Genomic DNA, 26,434 nt, shown 5'->3' on the forward strand with positions numbered 1-26,434 from the left:
ACGGAACAAAAGGTTTAACTTGTTAGGCCTCTTTGCCATCCTGCAATAACGAACATTATTATATCGCGATAGAGTCGAACTTCCTGCGATACATTTCTTTTAGAATGTTTATTTCTTCGCTGACCCTGAGTCAGCAAGACGTTTACAGCATTTTAAAGTGATAAATCTTTTTCTTTGTCTTTAAAGAAATCCGCGTTAGAATTTTCAATTGCTAATCGCTTACCTAGAAAATGCTTACATAACATGTTATATAAACAACTGAATCATATCATACTTATATCGGTAAAAACATTCTTTTAATGAGATTTTTTCTCGAACAATTATTATTTTCTAACACCGAAACCTTTAGCAAATAGTATCTAACGACTTAACTTTAAGCTTCTTAGCAAAAAAACATTTTGGATTCCTGTTCATGGAAAAACTACAGTACCTTTAAATATCTCGACATCAAACGATTAAAAATATAGCATAGATTCTAAGCCTATAATATAGTCCGATACATTAATTCTTTAACCCTTGGCATGCCTGGTGGGCATAAGTTACACTCTATGCCTGGTGGGTCTCTCAGACCCCGATTTTAAAATGGTATTTTTTCCTATAAATTTTATTATGTAAGGTGATTTAATGGTTCAAGACGCATGCTTAAGGGGCAGAAAAGAGATAGTAATAAAAATCACATTAGAAATTAATCAACTTTATTAAAATATTTGAAATTAAACTTTAACTCACATTTTTAAGCAACATTTCGTGACTATAACTTTGTTAACATATAATTAGTATCAAAAGTAATGAGATCATAATCAGACTTTAATCCAGTGTAAGGCACTATCATATACTTAATCTAAATAACAAAATAAGTCTTCATCACTTGCATTTACACTTTGTAAAGCTTTGGTTTGGTAACACTTTGCGCATGGAAAAATCGAGTGGTCAAGACAAATGTGACAACTAATTGTCTCACAAATGTACTAATGGATGGACAGAGGCACCTCCATTTCAGTATCTGAAGAGGTGGAGCCTGCATCATTTTCTTCCTCCTCAATCAAATGCAACTAAGTCTTCCTCATCCAACTCTTAGAATATTAAACTAGCTATATCCTCGTCTGTTAGTTGTTTATTCATGATTAAGCTGAAAAAAACAATAAAGTAGGATAATGTAATATACAAACTAATATTATTTAACGCCAAATTCCAATATTTATAAGAAAAAAGAAAAATAAATACTTACAAAATAAAGTCACGCCGTATGCCTGGTGGGGTCTGTGGGACCCGCACGCACTTTAAGCACATCCTTTTACGCTCGTAGCTCGCCTCGGGCTGAGGAAGTGGGCGGAGGGCATTCCGCGGTTAGTAACGGCCAGCTACTAAAAACGGTGAGGCGCGAAATTCAAATTTTAACGAACTACAACGGTTCGCGCGTTGGTGTGGGTCTGACAGACCCTACCAGGCATGCCAAGGGTTAATATATATAAATCTCGTGTCACAATGTTTGTCCTCAATGGACTCCTAAACCACTTAACCGATTATAATAAAATTCGCACACCATGTGCAGTTCGATCCAATTTGAGAGATAGGATAGTTTAAACATGTAGGGATAATAAATATGAGTAAATAGTAGAAATGCCTGACTTTAATATAAAATGGTCATCATTATGTATTTTCTAAATAAACCGATAGCATAATGAATTTATGTCGACAAAACACAATAAATGAATCCTCAGAGAGTTGAAAAATTCAAAATATTTTCCTCGATGAGAATACATAAGTCCAAGATAGAATGAGATTCCTCAAGAGATCGTAAAATTTTTATGAATGCAAAATTCCAAACGCGAGGAATTCTTTATTAAAATAATTTTATTCTTAATTAACAAAGGACGCTTATAGTGAGAGCGTGTTTAGTATATTTTCATTTTTATATTATGGCAGAACCAGTTTTAATTCTTTCACAGTATTTTTAGGGATGCTTCGTGATAACAGACCATTAATTATTTAAGAAATGGTCACCTCTTCTATGTATTGTTTTCAGAATAATTTTAAAATAAGTATCAGTTTACTAGACTTCAATTATTAACAAGAAGTATCCAAAGAATGGTCTTTGAAAATCATCATATATTTTAACATTCATAATATTATGTTCCGGATTATATTATTTAAGTAGGAAGAAGGCTTATGAAAATAATATCACTTTATTTTTTTTATGGAATAAAGCATAATATTAGAATTTTATTAATAAAGTCGTTTCTGTGACAAAGTGGCTATTTAGATAGACCACGGAATTTCAAATTCAAATAATGGCTACTTTTATCCCGTCACACATCAAGGCAATTAACCTTATCCCCTGTATTGTGATTCTGTCGTGTGAAATGATTTATGCACGTTTAATTACTTGTATCTGTATTTACCTGTTCTATATTATTATAAGGGTGATTTTCCACCAATAATGTGCGTGGATGTGTAGCGAGGAATGTGTTTGTAAATAAACCAATAGAATCGCTTCAAATGCTTAACGCTCTAAATGAAGCGATATGATTGGTTATTTACAAAAACACATCCTCGCACATTGATGGTGGTAAAGCACCCTAATAAGAGCTTAATAAAGTAGCTGAATGATGGATTAATTAAAAACAACTTATTTATTAATGTTTATTTAGCACATATGAAAGGATTTCAAACATCTGAGTGTGTCATAAGGACTGCAGGAGCCTTTTGTAGGAGAAAATTATTAGAACGTCGTGGCATATGACGGCTGAAAGGAAAAATATAAAATTATATTCAATGCTTCTTTTGATAAAAGTTTCCAGTTTGTGGAGTTATTGCGTCTAGACTTATTTCGTTTTACTATAAGGGACATCGGTCAATATCCAGTGCTTAAGTACTTATAGGTATAAGGTTATGTACTAAGTACCTACTAGGTATATGTTCTAATTTCTGCTCTCTGTGGATCTAATGGATCTCAAGCTTGATTCACTAGTTACTCAATAATTCAATTAGCGACTACTGGCACATGATCCAAGAATATTTGACCTCGGATAGTTGGTCATACAACATTTTATCCTTTATCGTTTACATTTACAAAACTATTGAAAAATTATATTTTGCATAAGAATATATTACATAGAGTATAGATACGTAAATGACATATTTTTTCAAATATTTTGTTTCCCATGTATTCGAAATTTAATGTTCAATCCACTGCATCTATCGCAATGTGAAATCTATATTGTTATACAAAAACAGCTTTTTTAAAAATTGCAACAGACAAAAGACACTCTATAACCCTGCATATTAACATATCTTAACTAGTATCAAAATCAATCCAACTCCATTCTTTACACTCATCGTTGACTATCGTGAACTGTATTCATCATTGGATGAATACAGTAATTACAGTGCTGTATTCAATACTTACTGCACAAAGAAAGAGCCAGCATCCCAAAAACAACCGCTAACATAAAGTGCATAGTAAAGTGACCGGTTCGGATGAAGTAGACGCCGCCGGTGACGCCGAGCACCGTGTTATATGACGCGATGATCAGGCACAGCCAGAGCGCCACTTCGAGGGCTATCGGCTTTTCCTGGACAAGCAAATAGTGTAAGAAATTAGATTCTCTCGTGCTCAAATCGAAAATGCGAAAGTGTGTGAAATCCTGTGTCCAGTAGTGGGGTATGGGACAGATTCATACATCAGTTTTACTGGTCGATTTTCTACTCGCACCGAGACATTTTTTTTCTTCGTCTCCACCGGAAATCGAACCCAGGACACCTTGGTTCTATGATAATTACTGTACCAAGAAGGTGGTCAAAATGAGAAAGTGTTCTTCTTTCACATCACAACGGAGCATTTTTATGATATGACTTTTATGTATGGAGGCTAAAAAATATCATTACCATGGGAAATTCCTTTGCCAGGAGAGTGAAGCCGCGGACGGAAAGTTGTTCGTATTAGTTGTATACGTAGTATATTATTATTAGTCTGTGGTATTAGGTAGGTATATTATGTATAATAAATTTATTATATGCGTGTTACTATATTTATTGAGAAACTGTCAAAGACTTCTTAAATCTTACTCAGATAATAAATGAAACGAGATCCCACTGAGAAAATACGTACAAAAACATAATTAATATTACTCATGAAATTTGTGTACCTACAGAAAAGTACTCATATATCATGAGTAATATAAAATCTCATACATAGTAGCTCCTGTACAAAGAAAATTCAATCTAGATCTTTTCCACTTCTATTATAAACAACAGTTTTAAACACTCCCTTTAAAGAAATTAAAAAGATAAAATTGCGCATAAACATCGTCCATTTAAAATTATGAAAATGAATTCTTTACACCAAAGGAAGCCATAAAGCTAAGTGTAAATAGCTGGGGTCATTATATAATATAATTATGGAAAAATTCTAAATGAATGAGGCACTTCCAGTAATTTTTCGTGCAGATAATGTGCATAATTAATTTAAAATTATAAACAAATGCGTATGGCGTGTATGGCGAAAGACACGGGTTCGAATCCCGCCTCGTGATCAATTTTTTTCTATTCTTTAAAAAAATTGGCGTAAGTCGCGGGTTCAAATCCCGCCTCATGATAAGCAGCCATTAACATAATAAATTGTTACTAAAATCCAAAAAGAAATGTAATATCTCAACAATCCACCAATCCGAATTATAACAGGCTTTAATTTCAACTTTTAAAAATTAACCCTCCATTTATACAGTCCTTTGAAACTATCTGCAGGTCCAATTAACCAACATTAAAGTTTTTACTCACCTCCAAAGCGCCTAGAAACAGCAGAACTCCATTAAGTACTAACGGAGGTATAATTGCAAGAATCATTATTTGTATTACTTCCGACATACGCCCCTTGCTGTTCGCTGCGACGAGAAAGTATAATATTATGTAACATATTGTTGATATCTGAAAAAAAATGTGTACGTAAGAAGTGAAACTTCTTTATGACCTTATTTTTCAAAAAAATAATTTACTATATTATGCAACTTTACAAAAATACGATAATCACGCGTGGTAGGGATAAAACAAGATGGCGCGTAACACAAAAATTTTACACCAAATTTTTTTCTAACCCCGATAAAGAAGTTTCACTTCAATAAAAATGAATCACAAAATATGTTGGTAAGCGCATAACTCGAGAACGACTGAAACTGATTTCGTTAATTCTTTAAACAATAAATGTTCGTTGAATTACGAGGATGGTGCTTATGGAGAAAAAATGTAAACATGTACCACGGGCGAAGCCAGGGCGGATCGCTAGTTATGAATATATTTAGTAAGTAGCTGTGCATATTATTAGCTTGATACATTTTTAATTGATGATTATGTAGAGCAATCACAAAAATGATAGAAAATTAGTATTATATTATAGAAAATTAGGATTTATTTACAAATTAGCTCTCCGCACTTGGCTTCTCCTGTTTTGTATAAAACCTAATAAATTATATACTAACACCTTCTTCGAGAATTCGAAAAACATCTATTAAAAACCCGCATTAAAATACCTTGCGTAGTTTTAAAGCTTTAAGCATACATAGGGACAGAGAAAGCGAGTTTGTTTTATACAATGTAGTATTTATACTACTTTGTATAAAACAAACACCATTAAAAACTTTCATTTATGAAATAAAAGATTTGCATTGGTGTTAAAACACAATTTGTTTGTCTTAATTAAAATACAGCGAAAAAACGTATCCTCAATTAGATTTTGCACAAATCTAATGCCCACTTCTTTAGCAATCAAAATATTATAGTATATTATAGCAAGTAAAATTAATAACTTTTCAGTATTTATGAACACGATGCTGGCATACATATCACCTTTATGAACTATGGGTAACAAAATCCATTTGATCATGCGCCAGTTGATTAGATTTGGAAAACGGTAATGCAACTTGAATTATTTACATAATGATTTTGAATTATTTAACTAGATTCGTTGTGGAGCTATAATCTCTTTGTGTTTTCAATGACGCTGGATTAGATTTAATGTTAAATTATATATCAAATTAGCAATGAGTATTTATATTGCCCTTTTAATCAGGATCTACTAATAGGCTTAAAATTGAATTATTGACTCGGTTAACGTAGTTTACATTATATTAGTAAATTAATTAAATGGTTAAATTTAAAAAGTTTAAACACAACACAACACCATTAAAAACACATAAATATTCACTGAAATAAATGAAAAGAGAGAATATGCGAAAAGTGCACAACGCAACGTATCGTTTATCAAACGAATTTATAAATTTTGGGAATGTTTTAATGAATTGAACAATGAACATAATAAAAAATTTCGATATAAAAATTATGGCACGTGGTACGTTATTATTTTGCGCATTTTATGAAAAATATTTGAACGAGCCTTTATTAAATTGAATGATTTGTTATTGTTTGTCCTTTGTCCTGTTGTTTTTCCTAGACATTGTTTTTTTGTATGTGCAATTTTGATGGGTAGGGTATGAAAAAGGATACCTAGCCGCCCGGTTCTTTTAACAAAGCACTGATTTACTGATCGATTTTATTTAAGGACAAGTATGTGATTAGCCTTCTGTGTCCTGCCAGACCGAGACATTTTTTCTTCGTCTGCACCGGGAATCCAACCCAGGACCCTTCGGATTTACGCTCACGCCTTAACCACTGTGCTAAGGAGGCTGTCATGTAATGTGGTAGACTGGTCCAATTCAGTACTGAATCTTACTTGGCATTTAAAATGAATATCAATATTGTAGTGTCCCTAGTTACTCATGTGTACTTACGAGTTTGATCCATCCTATGCATATAACAGCATCTCTGAGCGCTCGTCGTCTGAATGCCAGCTCGTCCGGGTCCAAAGTTCTCAGGTCTGCGCAAATTATCATTCTCATTTAGGTCAAACAATAATTACTTTCAATATAATGTCCATAGTTTAAAAACAAGAATTTTAAATATAATGTGTTGTTTTCATAAAATGACGTCCTGACATTTGGACGTAGTCATAGAGATAATTTTTTTTTCTAATGTCATAGGCAATGGAAAACTAATTCTATAGTAGTAACCACGTAGTAACAACTTACAAGCGTTATTTTTAACCGACTTCAAAAAAAAGGAGGAGGTTATCAATTCGGCCGGTATGTTTTTTTTTTATGTATGTACACCGATTACTCCGAGGTTTCTGAACCGATTTACGTGATTCTTTTTTTGTTCGATGCGGGATGGTGTCGAATTGGTCCCATAAAAATTTTATTCGGATAGGCCCAGTAGTTTTTATTTTATGAGCATTTTTGTCTGTATATTTGTAAATGTTGTAAGTGCAAGTTTGAAGTCGGTTGTTTTTAACGCAGTTATTAGCAAGATAATTAATGTTTAGCCACGTTTAGCTTTACTTGTTTAAAGAGCCATACGTCAGGAATTACCAAAAATATAATTTTCACAAAAATATAAAAAGATTTTTATTTAAGGCTGCAGTCTAGCAAAATTGCGTTTTCAACAAGTTATTTGACAATTTTTTCCCGGCTAATGAAATGATAAACTGAATTTTTTTTTCTTGTTTATCAATTAGTGTTATATACGCAATGCGCGTGAATTTTTTCACATTTATAAAGTTACTTTATGTTACCTTAATCAGGCCTTCAAGATAAGTCTCTTTCCCCCAAAATCATTTCGAGCTAAGTTTGTGCACTCACTACGTTGCAACCGATTACAATTTACACAATCTGATCAGCGCATTATTATCCTTATATAGTCGTTATTAAAAACTGCTGAATACAATTGCCGAAAAACTAATGATTTTCTTAATTAGAGCGTTATAAATTCATTAAATTTCCCATTTTTTGCCTTACAAAATCGATTGATAAATACTGCTAAAAGTTATTTTTTCCATTAATTTATTCGAGTTGGTTGAAGACCAATGAGTATTAATCCTTTAAAAAATTTTTTTTTTGAATTTTGATAATTCTTTAAATATTAAAAAAATATTTAAAATAATACGGAAAAATCCTAGCGAATTTCTTTAGTCGCGCTCCTTGGGCCGGAGCGTTCTGACGTGTGCTCTACGCTCGATTTTCCTTCATACCGAAGTGAAAGTTGCTCTACTTCATTAAATTTAATATTTTTGTTAATTGATTATTTTTATCTTAGTTTTGTGCAAATATTCGTATTTTTAAACATTTGATTTCGATATGGAAAATAAACGAAAAAAATACGTGTGTAACTACTAGAAAAAAAATTATCTTCGAACATAAAGTTAATGAAACCAAATAGATTGCAAAGGTGATTGGCAACAATTTCTTTATTTTACGGGGTGTCAGTAAAGGGATGTATATTTCTTTAAAACTAAAGTAAGCTCATAAATTTTCTTATAATAAGTATAATTTTTTTGAAGTTCCAAAAATGTTTATTTTTCGTTTGAGAAATACGAAATATAATATAAACTTGTATTGAGAACTTGAACTTCCCAAGTTCATCCGGGGAAATCCCCATACGGGGAAAATGATTTGTTTACTCCAAAATTGATCCGAGGTGTTTTAATTTTTTCTTCTTGTCATTTTCAACGTAGCGGCATGTTGTTTGATTATTAATTTTGTAACTTAAATACAGGATGTTGGTTTTATATTCTGATCTTACAGACGCGCTGACAAATTTAGTCCACCATTTCTAGTTTAGTCTACCAACTCTAAGTACCAATATTAAAACGAATGGATTATCATCACATCATCAAAATTCAGTGGGGTTGAGAACTAAACAAACAGAAGTAACAGAGACGCGAAGAATAAAAAAAGAGGACGAAAACGATAATTCGTTGATGCTTTCCCTTTTCGACGTATTGTTGTACCCTATTGATGTACCCTACATCACCAATCTGCAAAAAACAAAACTGATGATTCCCAATTGCTGATTAAAAATGAAAAACAAATAATCGACAACAGTGGTGAAAATTTGCTGATCACAATGAAACATCCTTCAGTGGTAGCAGATTTACTCATTTAAAATGTATCGGTGAACAGCGTAAAGGAGAGGAGGACAGGAAAACATTATGAATGTGGATGGTGGATTGTATACAGGGTGTAATCGATAAGTATGTGCAGGCGATTATGACGTTATTATTGCAGGTATCAAAAAACTTAAAACTGATATCGAAATTACTTTACCTAATGAGCAAAATGACAATGATAACTTTTTAAAAGTATAACGAGAAATATCTAAAAAATTTACTTTATACACTCCCATATCAAAAAGGGAAAATGGGACTAGTAGAAGTTAAATGTCTAATTCCGGCAAAAGACATGAATGCGGAAGATGCGGTTAAAAAAAATTTAATATTTGAAATACAATGCAAAAAATAACACTTTTGTCATAGATAAGAATCATGACTATTTTTTCCAAATTCAGGGACAACTAAACGTTGCAGAAGCAGAAGTCTGCTTATTTGCTGTTTGGACTGGAGTGAATCATTCGTTAAAAATAGAATATATAAAATAGAATATATAAAAAAGTATGTAACGTTTAGGCAAAATAAAATGATGGACCATTATTGGATTTTACATAAATTGCCTACTGTCAGAATTGATTGATTCGAGACTTCAGCATTCGATGCCCATCAAGGACCCATCCTATATCATTCAAGCGATTGAAAAAAAAGAGATAAATCCAGTGCAACCGATAAAGCATCAGAATGCTAGCAAAAGATTTATTAGGTTTATCAATATAAATCTATATATTATACATAATATAATAAATCTGTAGAAGACGCGAAGACTGACATCCGCGCGGACGGAGTCGCGGGCGGAAGCTAGTCAGAAATAAATATCTTTTGTTTTCATTTGCGTATTTTTCTATTTTATAATTTTTTAAACACAAACATTACATTTTTTTTATTAAATACAAAATTTGTTTATCCGTTTTATTAGTTAAACTGAACAACTTTCACTAAGAAACTTAGGTCGAAAAAAATGTATAGAGTTATGCATTTTGTATGGAAAGCTTATTTTTTTTTATATTTCGTCCAAATTTCTTTGTAAAAGTTGATCAGTTATATAAACATGAAGTTGAAGATATCAATAGAAAGTATTCGCAAATTTTGTGTACTGATAAAAAAAAATCACCCGGTGTAATTTTCACGAAAATTGTTTCAAATTGTCATTTTTGGTACTTATTACGAATATTAAATTATACGAATGATTTAATTTTTAAAAATTAAGTGGAGCAACTTTCCCTTAGTACATTTGTATTATTTAAATATAGGATGACAGGATGCATTTGTTTGCACTACTAGACCAAGCCCTTAATATCTTGATAATCTATAAAATTACCACAATCACATGCTTAGCAGTGAAGGCATCGGCTCAAGATATCATATGGTTTGTTTTTATTGGCTTTATCATACCTTTGTTCAAGTTTTGTTCTGTCGCCTTAACTTTAAGATGTCTTAGCGGCAGTAAACTCAATCGAACTTCGTCGTTGTTCCCGCGTACTGCAGTAATCTCATACATGTTTGATATATACTTTCTGCCACGGCTTAATGTTCGTGGCGTACTTATATCATAAAAATATGTTAAGTAACAATGTACGTTTGTACAGATAAGGGGAAAATAAAAACATTTATATTTTTTACTTTGATATATATTTTAGTTCTATAGTTCGCCCGGCCAGGCGAAAGACGCGGGTTCAAATCCCGCCTCTTGACAATTTATTCTCTACTCCTTACAAATGTGTCATGTATTTTTTAATTTAAGATTCACTTGGTCTTTGTTGTTGTTGTTGCTGTCTAATACAAGTATATTATGAAGGAAGAACTGTTTAAAGCTTTAGTTGAATTGAAATACCACTTAACAATTATTATTCTTATACAATATTCCGTTTTACAAAAGCTTTTAAGATAATTTAAAAATGTTAATGAATACTAGATTGCTATGAGTAATGAGTTATAATGGATAAGTACTACGCATATTTGCACAGTACTGGCATAATATTCAAGTGAGGAGTTTTTTCTTCCAAAAATTTTTTGATGTGAAACTTCTTTAAGCGCGTTGAGAGCAAGGAGCTTATATCTAATACACTGGAGAATGCACTATGACCATTAAGTTAATGGTTAATGGTATCCCTTTCACACCTAACTTGGCAAGTTGGTGTAATAATAAAAAAACATACCTGGGCGTCATTCAACGTCATATTTTCTTGTTACAAGTTAAGGTCATAGTGCAATCTCCAGTGTATTAGATATAAGCTTCTTGGTTGAGAGTAAAATTTCAAGGTTGCGTCACGGCAATACCGTCATGTCATGTAAGGCGACGATTTTGGTGTCTTTGAATCTTTTCAAAGAAGTTTCACTTCTGACTCGTGTGCTTGGCAGACACGCTCCTTTTTAATTAATCGAATTTAACACTGGAGCAACCAAACCATCATTTGATAATGTATCATTAACAAAACCAATTATTAATTAAATTGCATTCTTAACCATAAATAACGAAAAGCTTTCATTTACAATGTAAACACTCGCCATTTTAATGAGCAAATTGATGGCGGAACAGTATTTAATTTTTACAATTCACTGAACAAATAATTGTTGAACAATGTCCGAATATGTAACCAATGCATATATTAATCAACTATGTTTGTCAATAGTGACGCGAGCGGATAAAATTTATTTGGTATTTACAGTAAAAATTCAGTACATAATACCCACATACTTTCAGTGACCTTCAAACTCAAACTCAAACATTTATTTATTCAATCAGACTTCTTCTAGAAGTACTTTTGAATCGTCATAACATATTGTTAAAATTCTCCACCGATTCGGAAAGCAGTATCTATTGGAGAAGAATGATAACTAAGACCTTATAAACTAAAATAAATGGTGAATTCTTTTAAATTAAGTTTTCTTTCCTACTGATAAATAAAAACTTCACAATAATATTGAAGTGTTTCCTTATATTATGTAATTATTAAACGCAACAAACGAATCACAGCTTTTTACATTGTTGTATAAATTTAACATACGTTCTTTAATTACAATTATCATTAAATTTACCTACTAACAATTTAATAGGGATGTTTTAAAATATTTTTCTACGAAATTTCATTTTCTATTTGTTTTAAATATTTCGCGGAAGATAATGGCACAATACTGATTAATATCTCAAATTAATTTCCTAGTATTACAAAAGTATTCAGATTTAAAATCCATCAGTCCCCGGAATCACAGACACAATAGAAAATCTATTGTGTCGTGGCCCGATCGGGGCGCTCGGTGGTAAAAAGATATGGATTATTTTCCTGCCAATTATTTATCAATGCTGTATTAAAACTTCATTGTTGTAAATAAAATAATATTATAGTCTGAACTATTTCAAATTAAAATACTTATATTTTTTAATTAAAAAAAGCAGGAAAATTATATAAAAAATCAGCAGCTTCACTTTCTTACATAAATTACGGTATTTTTACATGAATATAACTACCAACTATATCTAATTAATTTCTTTGAATTTTTACAAAAGTTAACCTAATTAAAAAAGCCTTACAAGTTATAGGCACTCGTTTTGATACTTGGTGGCATCAAGCGTTTTATAAAGTACCTACATAATAGAAAACTCCCTATTACACGACATATTAAAACTCATGGAACCATCAACGTACATCATGCGAGGCTCAGCGAAACTTTTTGATATCACGCTCGAAGTTTTTGAAATATTCGAAAGTCGTCGATGTAACAAATTTATAGACTCCATCCGCTACATGTTGAAAGTTTAATCTGCCAGCTCATTTTCGTTAAGATATATAGATGTTTGATTGGATTTTTCATTAGCCCATCACTACATAGTATATTTGAAATAATTTCTTAGCCTCGTGTTGGAAAAAACAACGCTCTATTTATAACCCTGTTGAGGAAGGTCTGGGATGAAAAATAATGTTGCTCTCATAATAAGCTTTGAAAAACATCTTATTGGAACCGTTTTATAAAGAATATATTTTTAAAGGTCGCAGAAAATGAACCTTGATTGTTTACAATATAGAATCAGATTTTCTTAATACTTCTTGGAAACAATTTCTATCAAAACTGTTGGTAGGTAGACATTAATTTGCTCAGACTTAAGAAAATTAATTACGAAACAAAGTCCAAGAACTTCACAGAAATATATTATAGTTTAGAACGATATTAATTATTGATTGAATATAAAATTTATAATTATTGTTTATCAGAAAAGACTTTGTATATAATTTATCGCCAGTTTTATGTATTCTTAAAAAATTAGAAACTGCGATAGACTATCTTAATACTATTATAAAGGCGAAAGTTTGTAAGGATGTATGGATGTATGGATGTTTGTTACTCTTTCACGTAAAAACTACTGAACCGATTACAATGAAATTAAGCACACATATAGAGGGTAACTTGGATTAACACATAGGATAGGTTTTATCCCGGAAATCCCACGGGAACGGGAACTATGCGGGTTTTCCTTTGAAAACGCGGGCGAAGCCGCGGGCGGAAATCTAGTAAAATATAAAATCTCACATTTATTTACTTTTAGCATTTAACGCACAAACTCTTGCATACAGTTGATACATTGAAACAAAAAGTGGAATCTTCTCGAATATTACCCCGAATTAGAACAGTCTTATAATAAATGGACGTATTAATATGAACCCATAGATGATAGACAAAAACTAAGATAAAGACGGTCCCAAGTCACAGAAATAGTGTAGGTATTCGTCACAAAGATTAATTACCTTCAGAGTCGTCTCTCGAGTTACTTCATTGCGGAACTCCGAAAATTAATTAAAGTATTTTTGCTCTATGTAAGGAATCGTGCGTGCCGGCGCAGAATTAATTAGGAAATTATATACCTTACTGTAACTGGTTTTGGTTTCGTGGATCCTGAAGCTTGCCTTGCTAATGTTGTTAAATTTAATGAAAGTATTTGGGACTTTATTAGGATTGCAACAAAAATGTAATGGACAGTAAAAAGTTTTGTTTTGAATGTATCTAGTTTATCCAGCATCTATCCAACTTCATATAATAACACCCATAATATATTATCTAGTATACATATATATATACATACTATATTTATATACGATTAAAATTTTATCATAATAAAATGTAATTATTGATTGAAGCACGATCGATTATGTTTAAAGGCAAGAGATCCGCGCTACGAATATGGTATCATAGTTTTAATTATTTTTCTTCTAAAATGTGCTTATAATCATTATTAAAAGGAATCAGTTATGCACATTACGGTAGCCAACCTATAATCTTCATAAGCAGTCTGTTTGCCGGGTATATACTACAAGTTGAGTGTAAACACACGTATGTTTGTGTAAGCATACCTCCGTATTGACTATCTACTTAACAGTTCCGTTCGGTCAGTATAACCATTAATCGTATAACTATTTGTGCTTGCATTTACAGGAATTGATTTTGAAGAATGTTGATGCAAATAAGAAATCAATTACTTCATTTATGCCTTATTTCGTACTTGTTTTCCGATTGTGGCTTCGCACGCTTTGTCTAAAACCTCATAAAATGATATACTCGAACCTTCCTCTTGAATCACTCTATCTATTTAATAAAACTGCATCGAAATCTCTACACAAATCAAATAATCAAAATCTAAGCATACATACAGACATTAGGTCATGGATTAAAAAAAATGGAGGGATTAATCAGTATTAAGTCCCTTACAGATAACCTTTACATTTATAGAATAAATATAAATATATTTTATTCGTTGTACCAAAACTAAATATAGATATAATATAACTTAGTTGAGCCCGAGGCTCCCTTCTCGTAAACCCTGAGAAGATGTAGGCGGAGGGGTAATGTCGACTATAATCTATCTCTTTGCCTCATTTTATTCAAATACGATCAATATTTTTAGAGAAAGTGTAATAAACATTAAATTATTGATCCTCATAAGCATTTTCATAAAAAATTATGTAAGATAGGTACTTTATTTTTTCAAGCGCTACAAAAACGTAATTTTATTGTACTCCACATTGAAGCTTTCATATTCAAAATCTTAATAATCCTTTTTAATCCAATTCACCATGTAATCTCTCACAGTGGATACATTATATTATTAACTACAACCTACAAGACAAGACCACTAAGTAATATTATGTAGATAAGTTTGTCAACCGAACATCTACCTCAAACTACAAAACATCCTGTAAACACAAATATAATCAAACACAAACTTGTTTTACAATCATTTTTTGTATTTTATTTATCCTTTTCAGGTGGCCAGGATAACAGGCCATTTTTGTACTCAAATAAAATAGAGTAAATCCATAACATAACATATTTCATGTATATGAAATTAATTAAAAGATTCAATAGTTTGGCACAATAAATAGATAAATAAATAGTCACACAGAGAGAGACGTTTTTCACCAGAGACCATATGCATTAAATCGAAGTTATAATACATTTAAATAAAATAAATAATACGTAGCAAGCTCCTTATAATGCGGATACCTTCTCGAGGTAGTCTTGTTCATAGCATTATCGGATTATAATAATCCCGCGCGCTGCCAGCATTTCGAGTAGGCAAGCCGAATGCTATCTCTTACATTATATGAATATACTATGTCTTTTGGAATAATGTAGATTGACATGAGATTATGTCCCAAAAGTTCTGTTGACTTCGTAACATATTTTGGTCGGAATCTTTTTATTTAATACTAGCTTTCCGCCCGTGGCTTCGCCCGCTTTGTCTAAAACCTAATAAATTATATACTAAAACCTTCCTCTTGAATCACTCTATCTATCACAAAAAACTGCATCAAAATCCGTTGCGTAGTTTTAAAGATTTAAGCATAGATAGGGACATAGGGACAGAAAAAGCGACTTTGTTTTATACTATGTGATACGACAGAAACTTTATAACATATTATTTACCTGTTGCATTGATATAATATAATGATACTAAAAATATTTTTTTTAAGTTAATATAAACGTATACAGATCGGAAACCACACTCTTTTATGAGAAGTATTTTTATAGCAGCGTTTCCTTGCTACGGTCGGGTTGATGTTTTCTGCAAACATTGCTCTGGCTATAACGAACACAAAAAATAGTTTTCCAATTTCATGCAACCTTTTAGAACTTATGCGTGTACATACATTTCGATGATGCATTTTTTAAGCACTTATAAAGAGACGAATAACATTACACAAATATCTTCCCGGAAATTGGCAGCCGACGACAAAAGCCAGAAGCGATAGGCCTTTTTAGTATTAGATTGTTTAAATAAAAAGCAAGTAATTAATTTTTGTATAATGATTGTGTGAAAAATATCACTAGCCTGTTATTTATGTTCTCTACTCTCTCTCTTTTTACACTACCAAAAATGTAGAATTCAGGTGCATGCTCCGACCATTGCGATTAATTCCATTAAGATTCACCGGCACTACCTCTGAACATAGACAATGATATTTTATGCTAGAACACTAGCAAGTACTAAAGCTGTCAGCGGGAACTAGGTTAGGCCCTCGGGAATATCCTACGTCTTACGAACAAATTATGTTGTTATAGGATCAACTTATAATTTAGTATAACTTATGAAGGGCAAGATTTTCCTTAAATATGTATTTTGTATCGACGTTTTTCGTATAAATAAATGATTCTTCTTGACTTCCTTGATTTAAGACATTTTTGAGATTTTATTTTAGCATCAATTGTCTATGTTGTAAGATGAATAAAAATCGATTTATTTACATATTTTAGTTTTGTTAACGTATCGATGAGTTTTAATGTTTTTGTCTACCAAGTTTCAATAGAGTGGAAAATTGATTAAAGAAAATGGCTAATGCTTTTCTTTCATAATACTTGAACGTGAAGGTACGTATTACATATTATACAATTAACCTATAAATTAAAACGCAAGCATAATTTAACCGTGATTCAGAATCCAATATTCAGCTTTATCACATCTCAACACGGTTCAATTTCGTACATTTTATTTTGGCAATCTTCACATATACCACTTTCACATCATAGATTCAAATAACGCTTTAACGGAAGCGATAAAACAAACAAAATGATGTTATAATTAAATGGAATCCAGGAAACATTGTTTACAAGACATGTTCAAACGCAGTCAAAGTTAGTTAGCCCGCCTTTGGATTCTGAGCTTTCATGAAGCAACCAGCTGTGAAAATCGACGTTTTGCTTGTATTTTCATCCTTTATATTGTTGAAACGTATTGCCTCTGAGCAATATCTAGTATCTACTTATATTAATCCACAAACAATATGGCTGGACGCAATAATGAAATGAAACGGAGTGAACATTTTCTCTGTGAATATCAGTATATTACGATCAGTATGAGTGCGTTAGAATTTGAATAATGATAAGATTTTTAAGGTTTTGTGTGTGTAAATTTGGCATAAAATTATAGTAATTATTGTACACTGAATATAATGATGATTTATTGGGTTTTATTACGAAATATATTTTTATTTATGTACTTCTTTTTAAATTTCAATAGTTAAATCCATTATACAGAGTTTACAAACTGTATATCCCTTGTAAACATGACGCATCCTATGAAGAAAGAGCAAAGCCCATTTGAAATTTAATTTCACTATCACAATAGGTGGATTCAATTTCAGCGAGTAACAGGAATACCGTACAAACTACACAGGAATATATTCAGGTATCCAATAACAAATACGCGTGCAAAATGCCGCGAGAAGAAAATTTAATGACAGTATCGAAGTAGTTTTATACCTTACGATATTATGTCGTGTATAAAGTTCATTGATGTTGTACGGTGCAAACGTACAGAGCGCATCATAGTGTTTTATGTATGTCACAACATTTCTATTTTCACAGGTGTTTTGTGAGAAAATTGACGATTTAGTAGTAGGGTTAAATTTTTAACTTGTACAACGATTTGGTAATAAATTGGTATTTTAATCGGATTTCATTGCTGCTCTTATTGATGCTATTGTATATTGAAACACTAGTTGACGATATTATTTGAATTGCTCAACTCTCTGTAGCTTATTCCAACAGAAAATGATCCAAATCAATGTTGAAATCACTGTATCTAAATTTAAAGTACCGTTATTTAATTTCAATATCGTATCGTTATCAGATCGTATAAAAGTTTTAATAAAGCTACACTTTGTTAAATATGATGAGTAATCCTCTATTTTGCGTACCAAGGTTTGCTTGAAAAGCTTTACTTCGCAAATTTGAAGGAGTTTACCTCAGGTATACTAATTAATGAACCAAAATCATTTATTAATATGTGTTACTTTATTGAGATACGTAGAATGCTCTCCGACTTCAATAAAATATAGGAGATTCTGAACACGTAAAAATTTAATGGAAAATAGTTTTACATTATTAAACACAGCTATTCCACACGGTTTCACGGTTTCACGGTGGACGAAGCCGCGAACCAAATCTATTATTTAAAGCTTTGTGTTATTCTAATTTTTCATCCAAATCCGTCCAGTAGTTTTTACTTGAAAGTGTAACAAACATCCATACGTATAATTATTCAATCCACCACGTTTCTAATCAGCGTAGGATAACATCGTTTGGAAGCTGACATGTCCAAGAACCAAAAAGTTCGACATGTAAACAGATGCGGGTTAACAGATGCCAACCCGTGCTTAACCACTCTTGAATTATGTCCCAAACTTTTATGGACCCTCTTCACAATGGGCAGCGTTGGCCCAACAAATGATCATCGATGTTTGTCGCCATCACGGTGATTATGAATAAACATCTACAATGGCGGCCAATCATAGATAATATTTAGGCTCTCTAGATTATTATCGTGATGCCTCTACTCGTCCAACGTTGCCCATTGTGTTGAGGGTCCATTAAAGAAGTTCCCTAAGTGGAGAAATAGGTCGAAGATTGTGGCTTTGTACGTATAATATTCGTCACAATTGAGAGTAATTTGTTTTCCGGTAATTAACTGGAATAAGGTCAATCAGTATCTGTATACAAGGATATATTCTTGAATAATAATAATCAAGCAACAAAAATCAAATCTTAATTGTGGGAAAAGAAAGGGCTTTAATTCTAAAGAAACCTCTATAACATATAACATAATATATAAGTACGATCTAGTTTTGTGATCTTTGTATAACTTTTTATATATTATGTCGACGTATGACATAGATATTTATTCAATTAAATCAATAATCTTCCATATTTTGTACTATTAGAGCGGCCGTACACGGGCGGCTCTAGCAGTTAACGGCTGCGCGACGTACACGGACTGCTCGAGCTGTCAATCGTTGACTGCTCGAGCTGTCGCTACAAACCGCGCAGTTGATGGCTTGAAGCGGTCGCGACTGCTCGAGCCGTCCGTGTACGGCAGTGAATGAATGTCTATAATTCACCGCGCTGTCGCGGCTTCAAGCCGTCCGTGTACGGCCGCCCTTACTGTTTTCAGCTTTAACACAAGTATGTCACAAAATATACTAATTTGTTATAATTGTTATGCTATTAATGGGTGTATTTTGTGAAAATGATTACAAAATAAGACTACCTACTTTACTTTACTAGACCCAATTTTAATTCTTAGTTAGAACACATACTGCATTACTAAAGTCAAATACAATCAATTTTTGTATTTAATCACTAGCTATAACTATGTATTAAATAACATGAAATAGGTACAAAAATTGAAGTTGATTGTTTTTGTATTCTCATCATAAACATAATATGCGAAAATGTACTCAATTAAAAACACGCTTGAAATAATTTAAAACTCGAAGCTTAAAAGAAAATCCATACAACATATACAACGCATGCCTAATTGCGAAATGAACCATGAATAAATTCGATTGTACACTCACAGACCGTAAATGCGTCCAATACATGAAAAAGGTCTCTAAATATCTTTTTATTTTTAGCCTTTTGAATCAGTTTTTCAAAGCTTTCAATTCAATACAATCCGAGCTCCGAACTGGCATTGAACAACAATAAAAACACTTTGACTCTCAACTTGACTTTTTGGTGCAAGGCTTTTCTAATTTTTACGAATCTAAAAGAAATTCGATGGCAATCATAGTATTTTCTTTGATAGCAAATTGTGTATTCAGAAAATCAGATACTCCTAACCTTTTCTTCCTTTTTACAAATTGCTTTGATGAATGGCCAAATAATTAATACTTAGAAATTATAAGCATCTAAATAAATATCAATCATTCATCATTTATATAGGTAGTTCTTCAAAGACATTTCTAAAGGATAACATTTTCAATTACTTAGATATTTAGTTCCAATAACAAGTCAATGTTGTGAATGTTATTTATAAACCGAATTTTAACGTTTTGTATCTTTGAAAGTACTGCAGTATTATTTTTAAACAGAGACCTTTCATTCATTTCCAAAAATACTCAAAATTAAATAATGATTATTTTACGTTACCTATATTACAAAATATCACTCAGGCACCTTCCTATTCAATGTATTGATGATAAATAATATATTTATATTGTCTTTATTACACGATATTGTAAGTATCTGCTCTATATTTAATCCGTGGCAAAACTTAGTTAAAATGCAAAGAAAATTCATAATTCACGCAGCAATAAAACAAACAAACGGATGTGAACAAATTCAACGCAGACTAACTCAACCTTTTGCAGCCTTAATAAGTCGTTCGCTATCTTCCTGGTACCGCTTTGTTATGCCCAAGGGCTGTCTCTAATATGTTTTAGGTTTATTTAATATTTGAAAATTTATCCAAACATATTGTGAACCTTGTATCATGAATAGAGTTGATTATCCTGACAACATAACCCTGGGTAAAGTAAGGCTTAATATACTTGGAGTAATTTTCAGAATGGTATCAAAGGTTTCCTTAATAAAGTAGAATTAAGCCCTTATCCTTAAATAGGAATTCCTTATTTGTATAAGGGTGTATAATTAACGCTTACACCTTTAATTTTTTTATATCTTTAGCTTCAGGGTATGTTTAAAAGGCTTGATTTTCTCAATAGATCATAGAACGAACTGCTTCGTGCAGCGATTACTACAATACTAATTACAATTACAATTAATTATTAATTTAATTCGCGAGGCTGCTTCGCTCTGTGTGGACCTGGCTAATTATTATAATAACATTTTAGAGAAAGACGAATCGTTAATGATGTTGATTCTTTTAATTTAATAGTTATTAAATTAGTTTTGACACCGACAATATAAAAACAATTTGACAGAATAATAAAGGCAACTTTTTTCTCCTTTACTTTTATGTCAGATACATAAATAGAAAAGAACTAAAGTCGTGCTTATTTTAAACACTACACAATATAGTGACTCGTAAGAGGAACTATTCCTCCCAAATGGTAACCAATTAACCGGCTATTACCAAAATTGTACCGTTAAAACACGCGTTTAATCTGTTTACATAAAACTTAGGACATTATTGTTCAGCAAACAATTCCGCGTACGGTAATGACACCCGCCAATCACACGCCACACTAAACTCGATTATGCACGTGGCAATATCATGAGATTTATACAACGCAATATTTGTATTACCTTTGTGTATTTGGTTATGTAGAATAAAGCGTAAAACGTTATTCGTACGTTGCATGAATCTTAGTTCACTACAAATTACTATTTGTTTTGAGCCACGAGAGATTTTTTATATAGTTTATTAACATGCTTGTGGAGTCGAGTTGTGTAGATAAATATATTAAGCATGTAGAATTATTTGAAAAATCTTTCAGTATTTAACTATTTTGTTATAAAAATATAATCTCGATATTATCTTCTTTTATGTATTTATATGCCATCAAACCGTATAGAAAGATCATCTAAATTTGCGATAAGAAAATCAATGAAACGCGTCTCGGTCTTGTTTCTGAAAATAAACTTAAGATGTGTATCTCTGATTTTTCTTTACAAGCAAGCATGTATCCAACGCATGTGTCCGTCCAGTCTACGACATATTTCATTTGTAACCTCCATCGAGACTTAACCTAGAAACTTTCAGCTCACACTGACTCTGAAAAACTGTGTATATAACAAAATGTCAAATAAAATTCTCAATTGACAACCCTACCCATCCCAGGTGGTGCAAACTTAAAAGTTAGGACAGTTCGGTAGTAGCCGGGACGCGTCTTTAGGATATTTTACAAACTTTTAACCGCTCTGCTATAATATTATTTGATATGTCATCTGTCGTAGTTTGTCTCGAGGGAGCCGTGGAATATTTTAAACGTGACCCGAATTCAGTAGCGGCCATTTCTCTTGTGATATTTAATTAAAACTCGAAACAGTTACATAATGAGGGGCGATTATTATTGTTTTTAAGTAGCTGTATGATAATTTTAATTCAAATTTACTAAAGGTACCTATGTTAATGAATTTATAAAGATAGAACTTATGTTATAACTGTGAAAGTATAATTTGAAGAAAATACAAAATATTCTAATATAATAACACAATCTTTGCTAAGCCTGTAATTCCTTATTTCATACGAAGATGAAAATAACTTATTTAAATGTAAAAAGGGAATAAACTTACTTTAACTTCTTTATGTGTAACCAAAGTGAATGAAGAGTTAGTATAAAAATTGCAACAACAGCTACAAAAAATAAAGCTGAAACTTTCTGAAAGGTGACAAAGACGCGGTCTGTTTGCTCAAGCAAATAGCATCAACATCGTCTGAGGTGCAGGCGATTTTGACCCCTATTGTCCAGTATTTGCTTTGTATGTGTATTTGATTTCCTTGTGCTATAATTTTACACTACATTGTCAAGTCTATAAGCCCAATTGATGCAAAATGTTGAAATATTACAATGTTCAATAAGCAAATTGGTTCTCAACCTTCTGTGTCCTTTCCAATGCAGATTTTATACCCCAGTACCTATCCTCATATACGTATAATAGGCAAAGGAATTATTAAATGTTCAAGTAATACGTAATAAGTACCTAATAAATTAATAATTGAACGTAGATATTGTTACAATTTCAATAGCATTTCATTCATACCTCCATATTCGTGTAATAATATATCATTTGTATAATAGTTAGTCAAAGCAATACAGGTGTAATAACAATGAATGCAGTTATTGCAATAGACCGTCGAATAAACTGCGTCACGTCTACGAAACAATGAATTTCAAATCGGATCCGCCTCTGCACCCAATTATTACAGGCAACAAAACATTACGCCTAAATTTGGAATAATTTTGCACTGCGATCTGTGCTAACACCTGCCTATTGAAGTACTATTTCGGGAATGTTCCAATTAATGTTTGTTACATTGTGCTCTCATGAAGATATTTTTCATGAATGTCAAAGGTTATTTGAATTCGTTTGACGCTTATTTCATTAATATTATGTGTATTTCGAATGCTATTTATGAATGCATGATAACCTAAAGATTCATATTGTAGGTATCATATATTCGACCTATGGTTTTACACAGCAATGCATAAAGTACATAGAATTTTAGATAATATTTTTTCCGATACATCATTAAGGAGGTCTATTTCAGATTTTTTATATTTAAATGTATATTGATGTACATATTGTACACGATCATCTATCGATCTTTATATAAATTAACAATTATTCAATTTAATGTAAATTAATACCGTAGAACACAGGTGAAAGCCTATAGAAGGAGAAGGCCAATTTCAACAAGGGGAGATCTTAATTTATTCAAATATGCTTGTTTAGTTTGTAGGTATGCTATCGGTTCCCTATAGTCACATAGAGCCATGTCATGAAAATTATATGTATGTGAAATAATAACAGAACATCACGTTTTCATTTACATTTAGCAATATCAATAACTGCCACATAATTATTTCCTTTTGTTATCTTGAAATTAATAAAGCGAATCGCAATTTTAATAATACAAAAGCTGTATCGTTTTTCCATTTCCAACTGAATCGAGCGGAGATAATCATGTTGACGGGCATTAAGTAATCTGCTGATTGTACATGCGACATTTTGTAAATACAAAATAAATATTCCATTTCACTTGTCCTGTGGACAAGCGAGATGTAAAACATGCATAAACATGCAAAATAAATCCAATACTCGGGAAGGGCTGGGCTGTACTTGATGTGGGATACGTTGGGCCCCGAAGTTTTTAGTATTTAATCGTTAGTTGATATTTTGTTCACAGAATACCATTGGGTATAATATGATAGTTTCACACAGCCTCTTGAAATTCATCATTTATTTTTCACAAAAAAAGGAAGAGGTTATATGTTTGTATTTTTTATTTCATTTTCTTGTTATATTTACCAGTTGTAAAAATCTAACTCCATTTACAAACGCCTGATGGCAAAACTGTTGAAAACTATTTCCATTACATTTTACTCAATCTCGATAACAAGATTTCCAAAAATAACAATTAATATATTAAGTGAATATTTAGTTTCGTCTTCGTCCTGACGAACAATAGAAACAAAAGCTAATAAATGCCCTTTAATCTCCTCTGAATTGGAGATAATAATAACAAAACACAAGACGAGACTTATTATGTGTAGGTACTTATTATTTCATTGATATTTGTTAGCTTGGTCCTCATTTGACATACTGATTACTGAAAATGATAATATAATCGCCAAAAGACGTTAATTAATGTGACAGTTGACACATTTTCATAGCGTTGACATAATAGGTCACAGCTTGGTTCCAATAAAGATACCTACTTACCGAAATTTTTACTGGGAATAAAATATATGGACAAGTATTGGCAATATGTCGCCAATGTATTTGGCAATCTATTTTCGTTTTCACGGTTATTTATTTAAAGTTATTAAAATGGCTAAAGATATTTTTATTTCTCACTACTAATACTGCAAATGCGAAAGTAACTCTACGTCTGTCTCTTCTTCATGCATAAACCACTGACCCCTTTTCCATTAAATTTTGAAGACAGATAAGACTTGATAAAGGACATAGTATAGTTTTTATCCGGAAAATCCTACTGGAACGGAATCTATGCGAGATTTCCTTTGACTACACGGGTGAAGCCGCGGGCGGAAAGCTAGTTCACTCTTATATTATATACATTTAAAATGTGTATTTCTTATATAAAGTAACATTTCTTTAATAATCTGCTGTCACCTATTGAACTTCGATCCAAATTAATTTTCCACGAACCCTTCACAAATCACATATTCAACATTAATAATATCGCAAACGTATCGTAAATAGAACACGCTCATTACGCCTTACGTATGAAGCCTTATATTCAATCAGAGAAGCCAAGCCGGGCCCCCGTCTATTAACAGCCGTCCCTGTGGGCAGTAATCAGACGATCAGAATTCGCAATGGTTCAACTTGTTTTCGATTCAGTGGCACAATGGATGCGGGGTTGGACAAATTCGATAGTGAATGCTGAATGGCCACGCTTGCTTGGATTTGCATTCAACTTGAATCTTTTAATCGATGCTGTGAAAAGGTATGTTTGATATTGGTACGTGTGAGTTTGTTTCGTCAAGGTGACAGTCTGTGATCAATCGTCATGTTATCCGTGAATTAACAAGTGGTTATACAAGGTTATTTTTCCCAAATAATGTTTGTTTACAGATTTATAAAAAGGTACCTAGTACTTTACCTATTTTGGCAACTAGAACATTTTAGATGTAAATCCATGTATAATTTGCTCAATCGTATTTTTTTTCATAAATATGACAACGTCACAATGCAAACCCATAACATGCCCGTCACGCCAATTGTGGGTAAATTAAAGTCGCCCAATAAGCATTAAATTCGCCAGAAATTTATTCATATTGGTTTTACGTCACGGAAATTACCGTCTCCTTTAGTTGGGAGAATTAAACAGACATTTAATTACATACTGTCGGCCAATTAGGTCCTCTTTCATTAACCGGGATATCAAAGCCCTGTTTCGGGGTCAATTTATTATACATTTAATAATCCCCTTTATTCGGGAATCCGATAATTTTATGACTTAATTACGTATTGTGTATTATATTGTTTCTGATAATGGTATTAAATGATGAAAGCTCCTGGCAGGTTTTTCGACTGAATGAATGATAAAAAAGAATGCATTTCAAGAAATATGCAGTTGATAATCTTATATATAAAAACTAGCTTTCCGCCTGCGGCTTCGCCCGCGTTTTAAAAAAAAAACCCGCATAGTTCCCGTTCCCGTGGGATTTCCGGGATAAAACCTAGCCTATGTCACTCAGAAATGATGTAGCTTTCCAACAGTGAAAGAATTTTTCAAATCTGCCAAGTAGTTTCGGAGCCTATTCAATTCATACAAACAAACAAACAAACAAAAAATCAAACCTTTCCTCTTTATAATATTTGTATAGATGTATAGATGAATCGCAAAATGTGTTGGTAAGCGCATAACTCGAGAACCGCTGAACCGATTTCGATAATTCTTTTTTTATTATATTCCTTGAAGTACGAGGATGGTTTTTATGTAGAGAAAACGTA

General features: G+C 32.0%; 1 protein-coding gene across 1 annotated transcript; it reads right to left on the reverse strand.

Annotated features, from left to right (window-relative positions):
* Positions 1–2,684: 2,684 nt before the first annotated feature.
* LOC149906898 (uncharacterized) lies at positions 2,685–6,890 on the reverse strand. The gene is made up of 4 exons (XM_090103947.1): positions 6,783–6,890; positions 4,780–4,926; positions 3,410–3,575; positions 2,685–2,746 (listed from the first exon to the last, which is right to left on the reverse strand). The coding sequence occupies exons 1-4, from the start codon at positions 6,888–6,890 to the stop codon at positions 2,685–2,687; spliced, it is 483 nt and encodes a 160-aa protein (XP_089960073.1).
* Between the last annotated feature and the right edge of the window lie 19,544 nt (positions 6,891–26,434).

The sequence above is a fragment of the Colias eurytheme genome, chromosome 7 (genome assembly GCF_061535395.1).
Source record: "Colias eurytheme isolate Ceu_HAF_F1 chromosome 7, ilColEury1 Martin Lab GWU primary, whole genome shotgun sequence".
Lineage (NCBI taxonomy): Eukaryota > Metazoa > Arthropoda > Insecta > Lepidoptera > Pieridae > Colias > Colias eurytheme.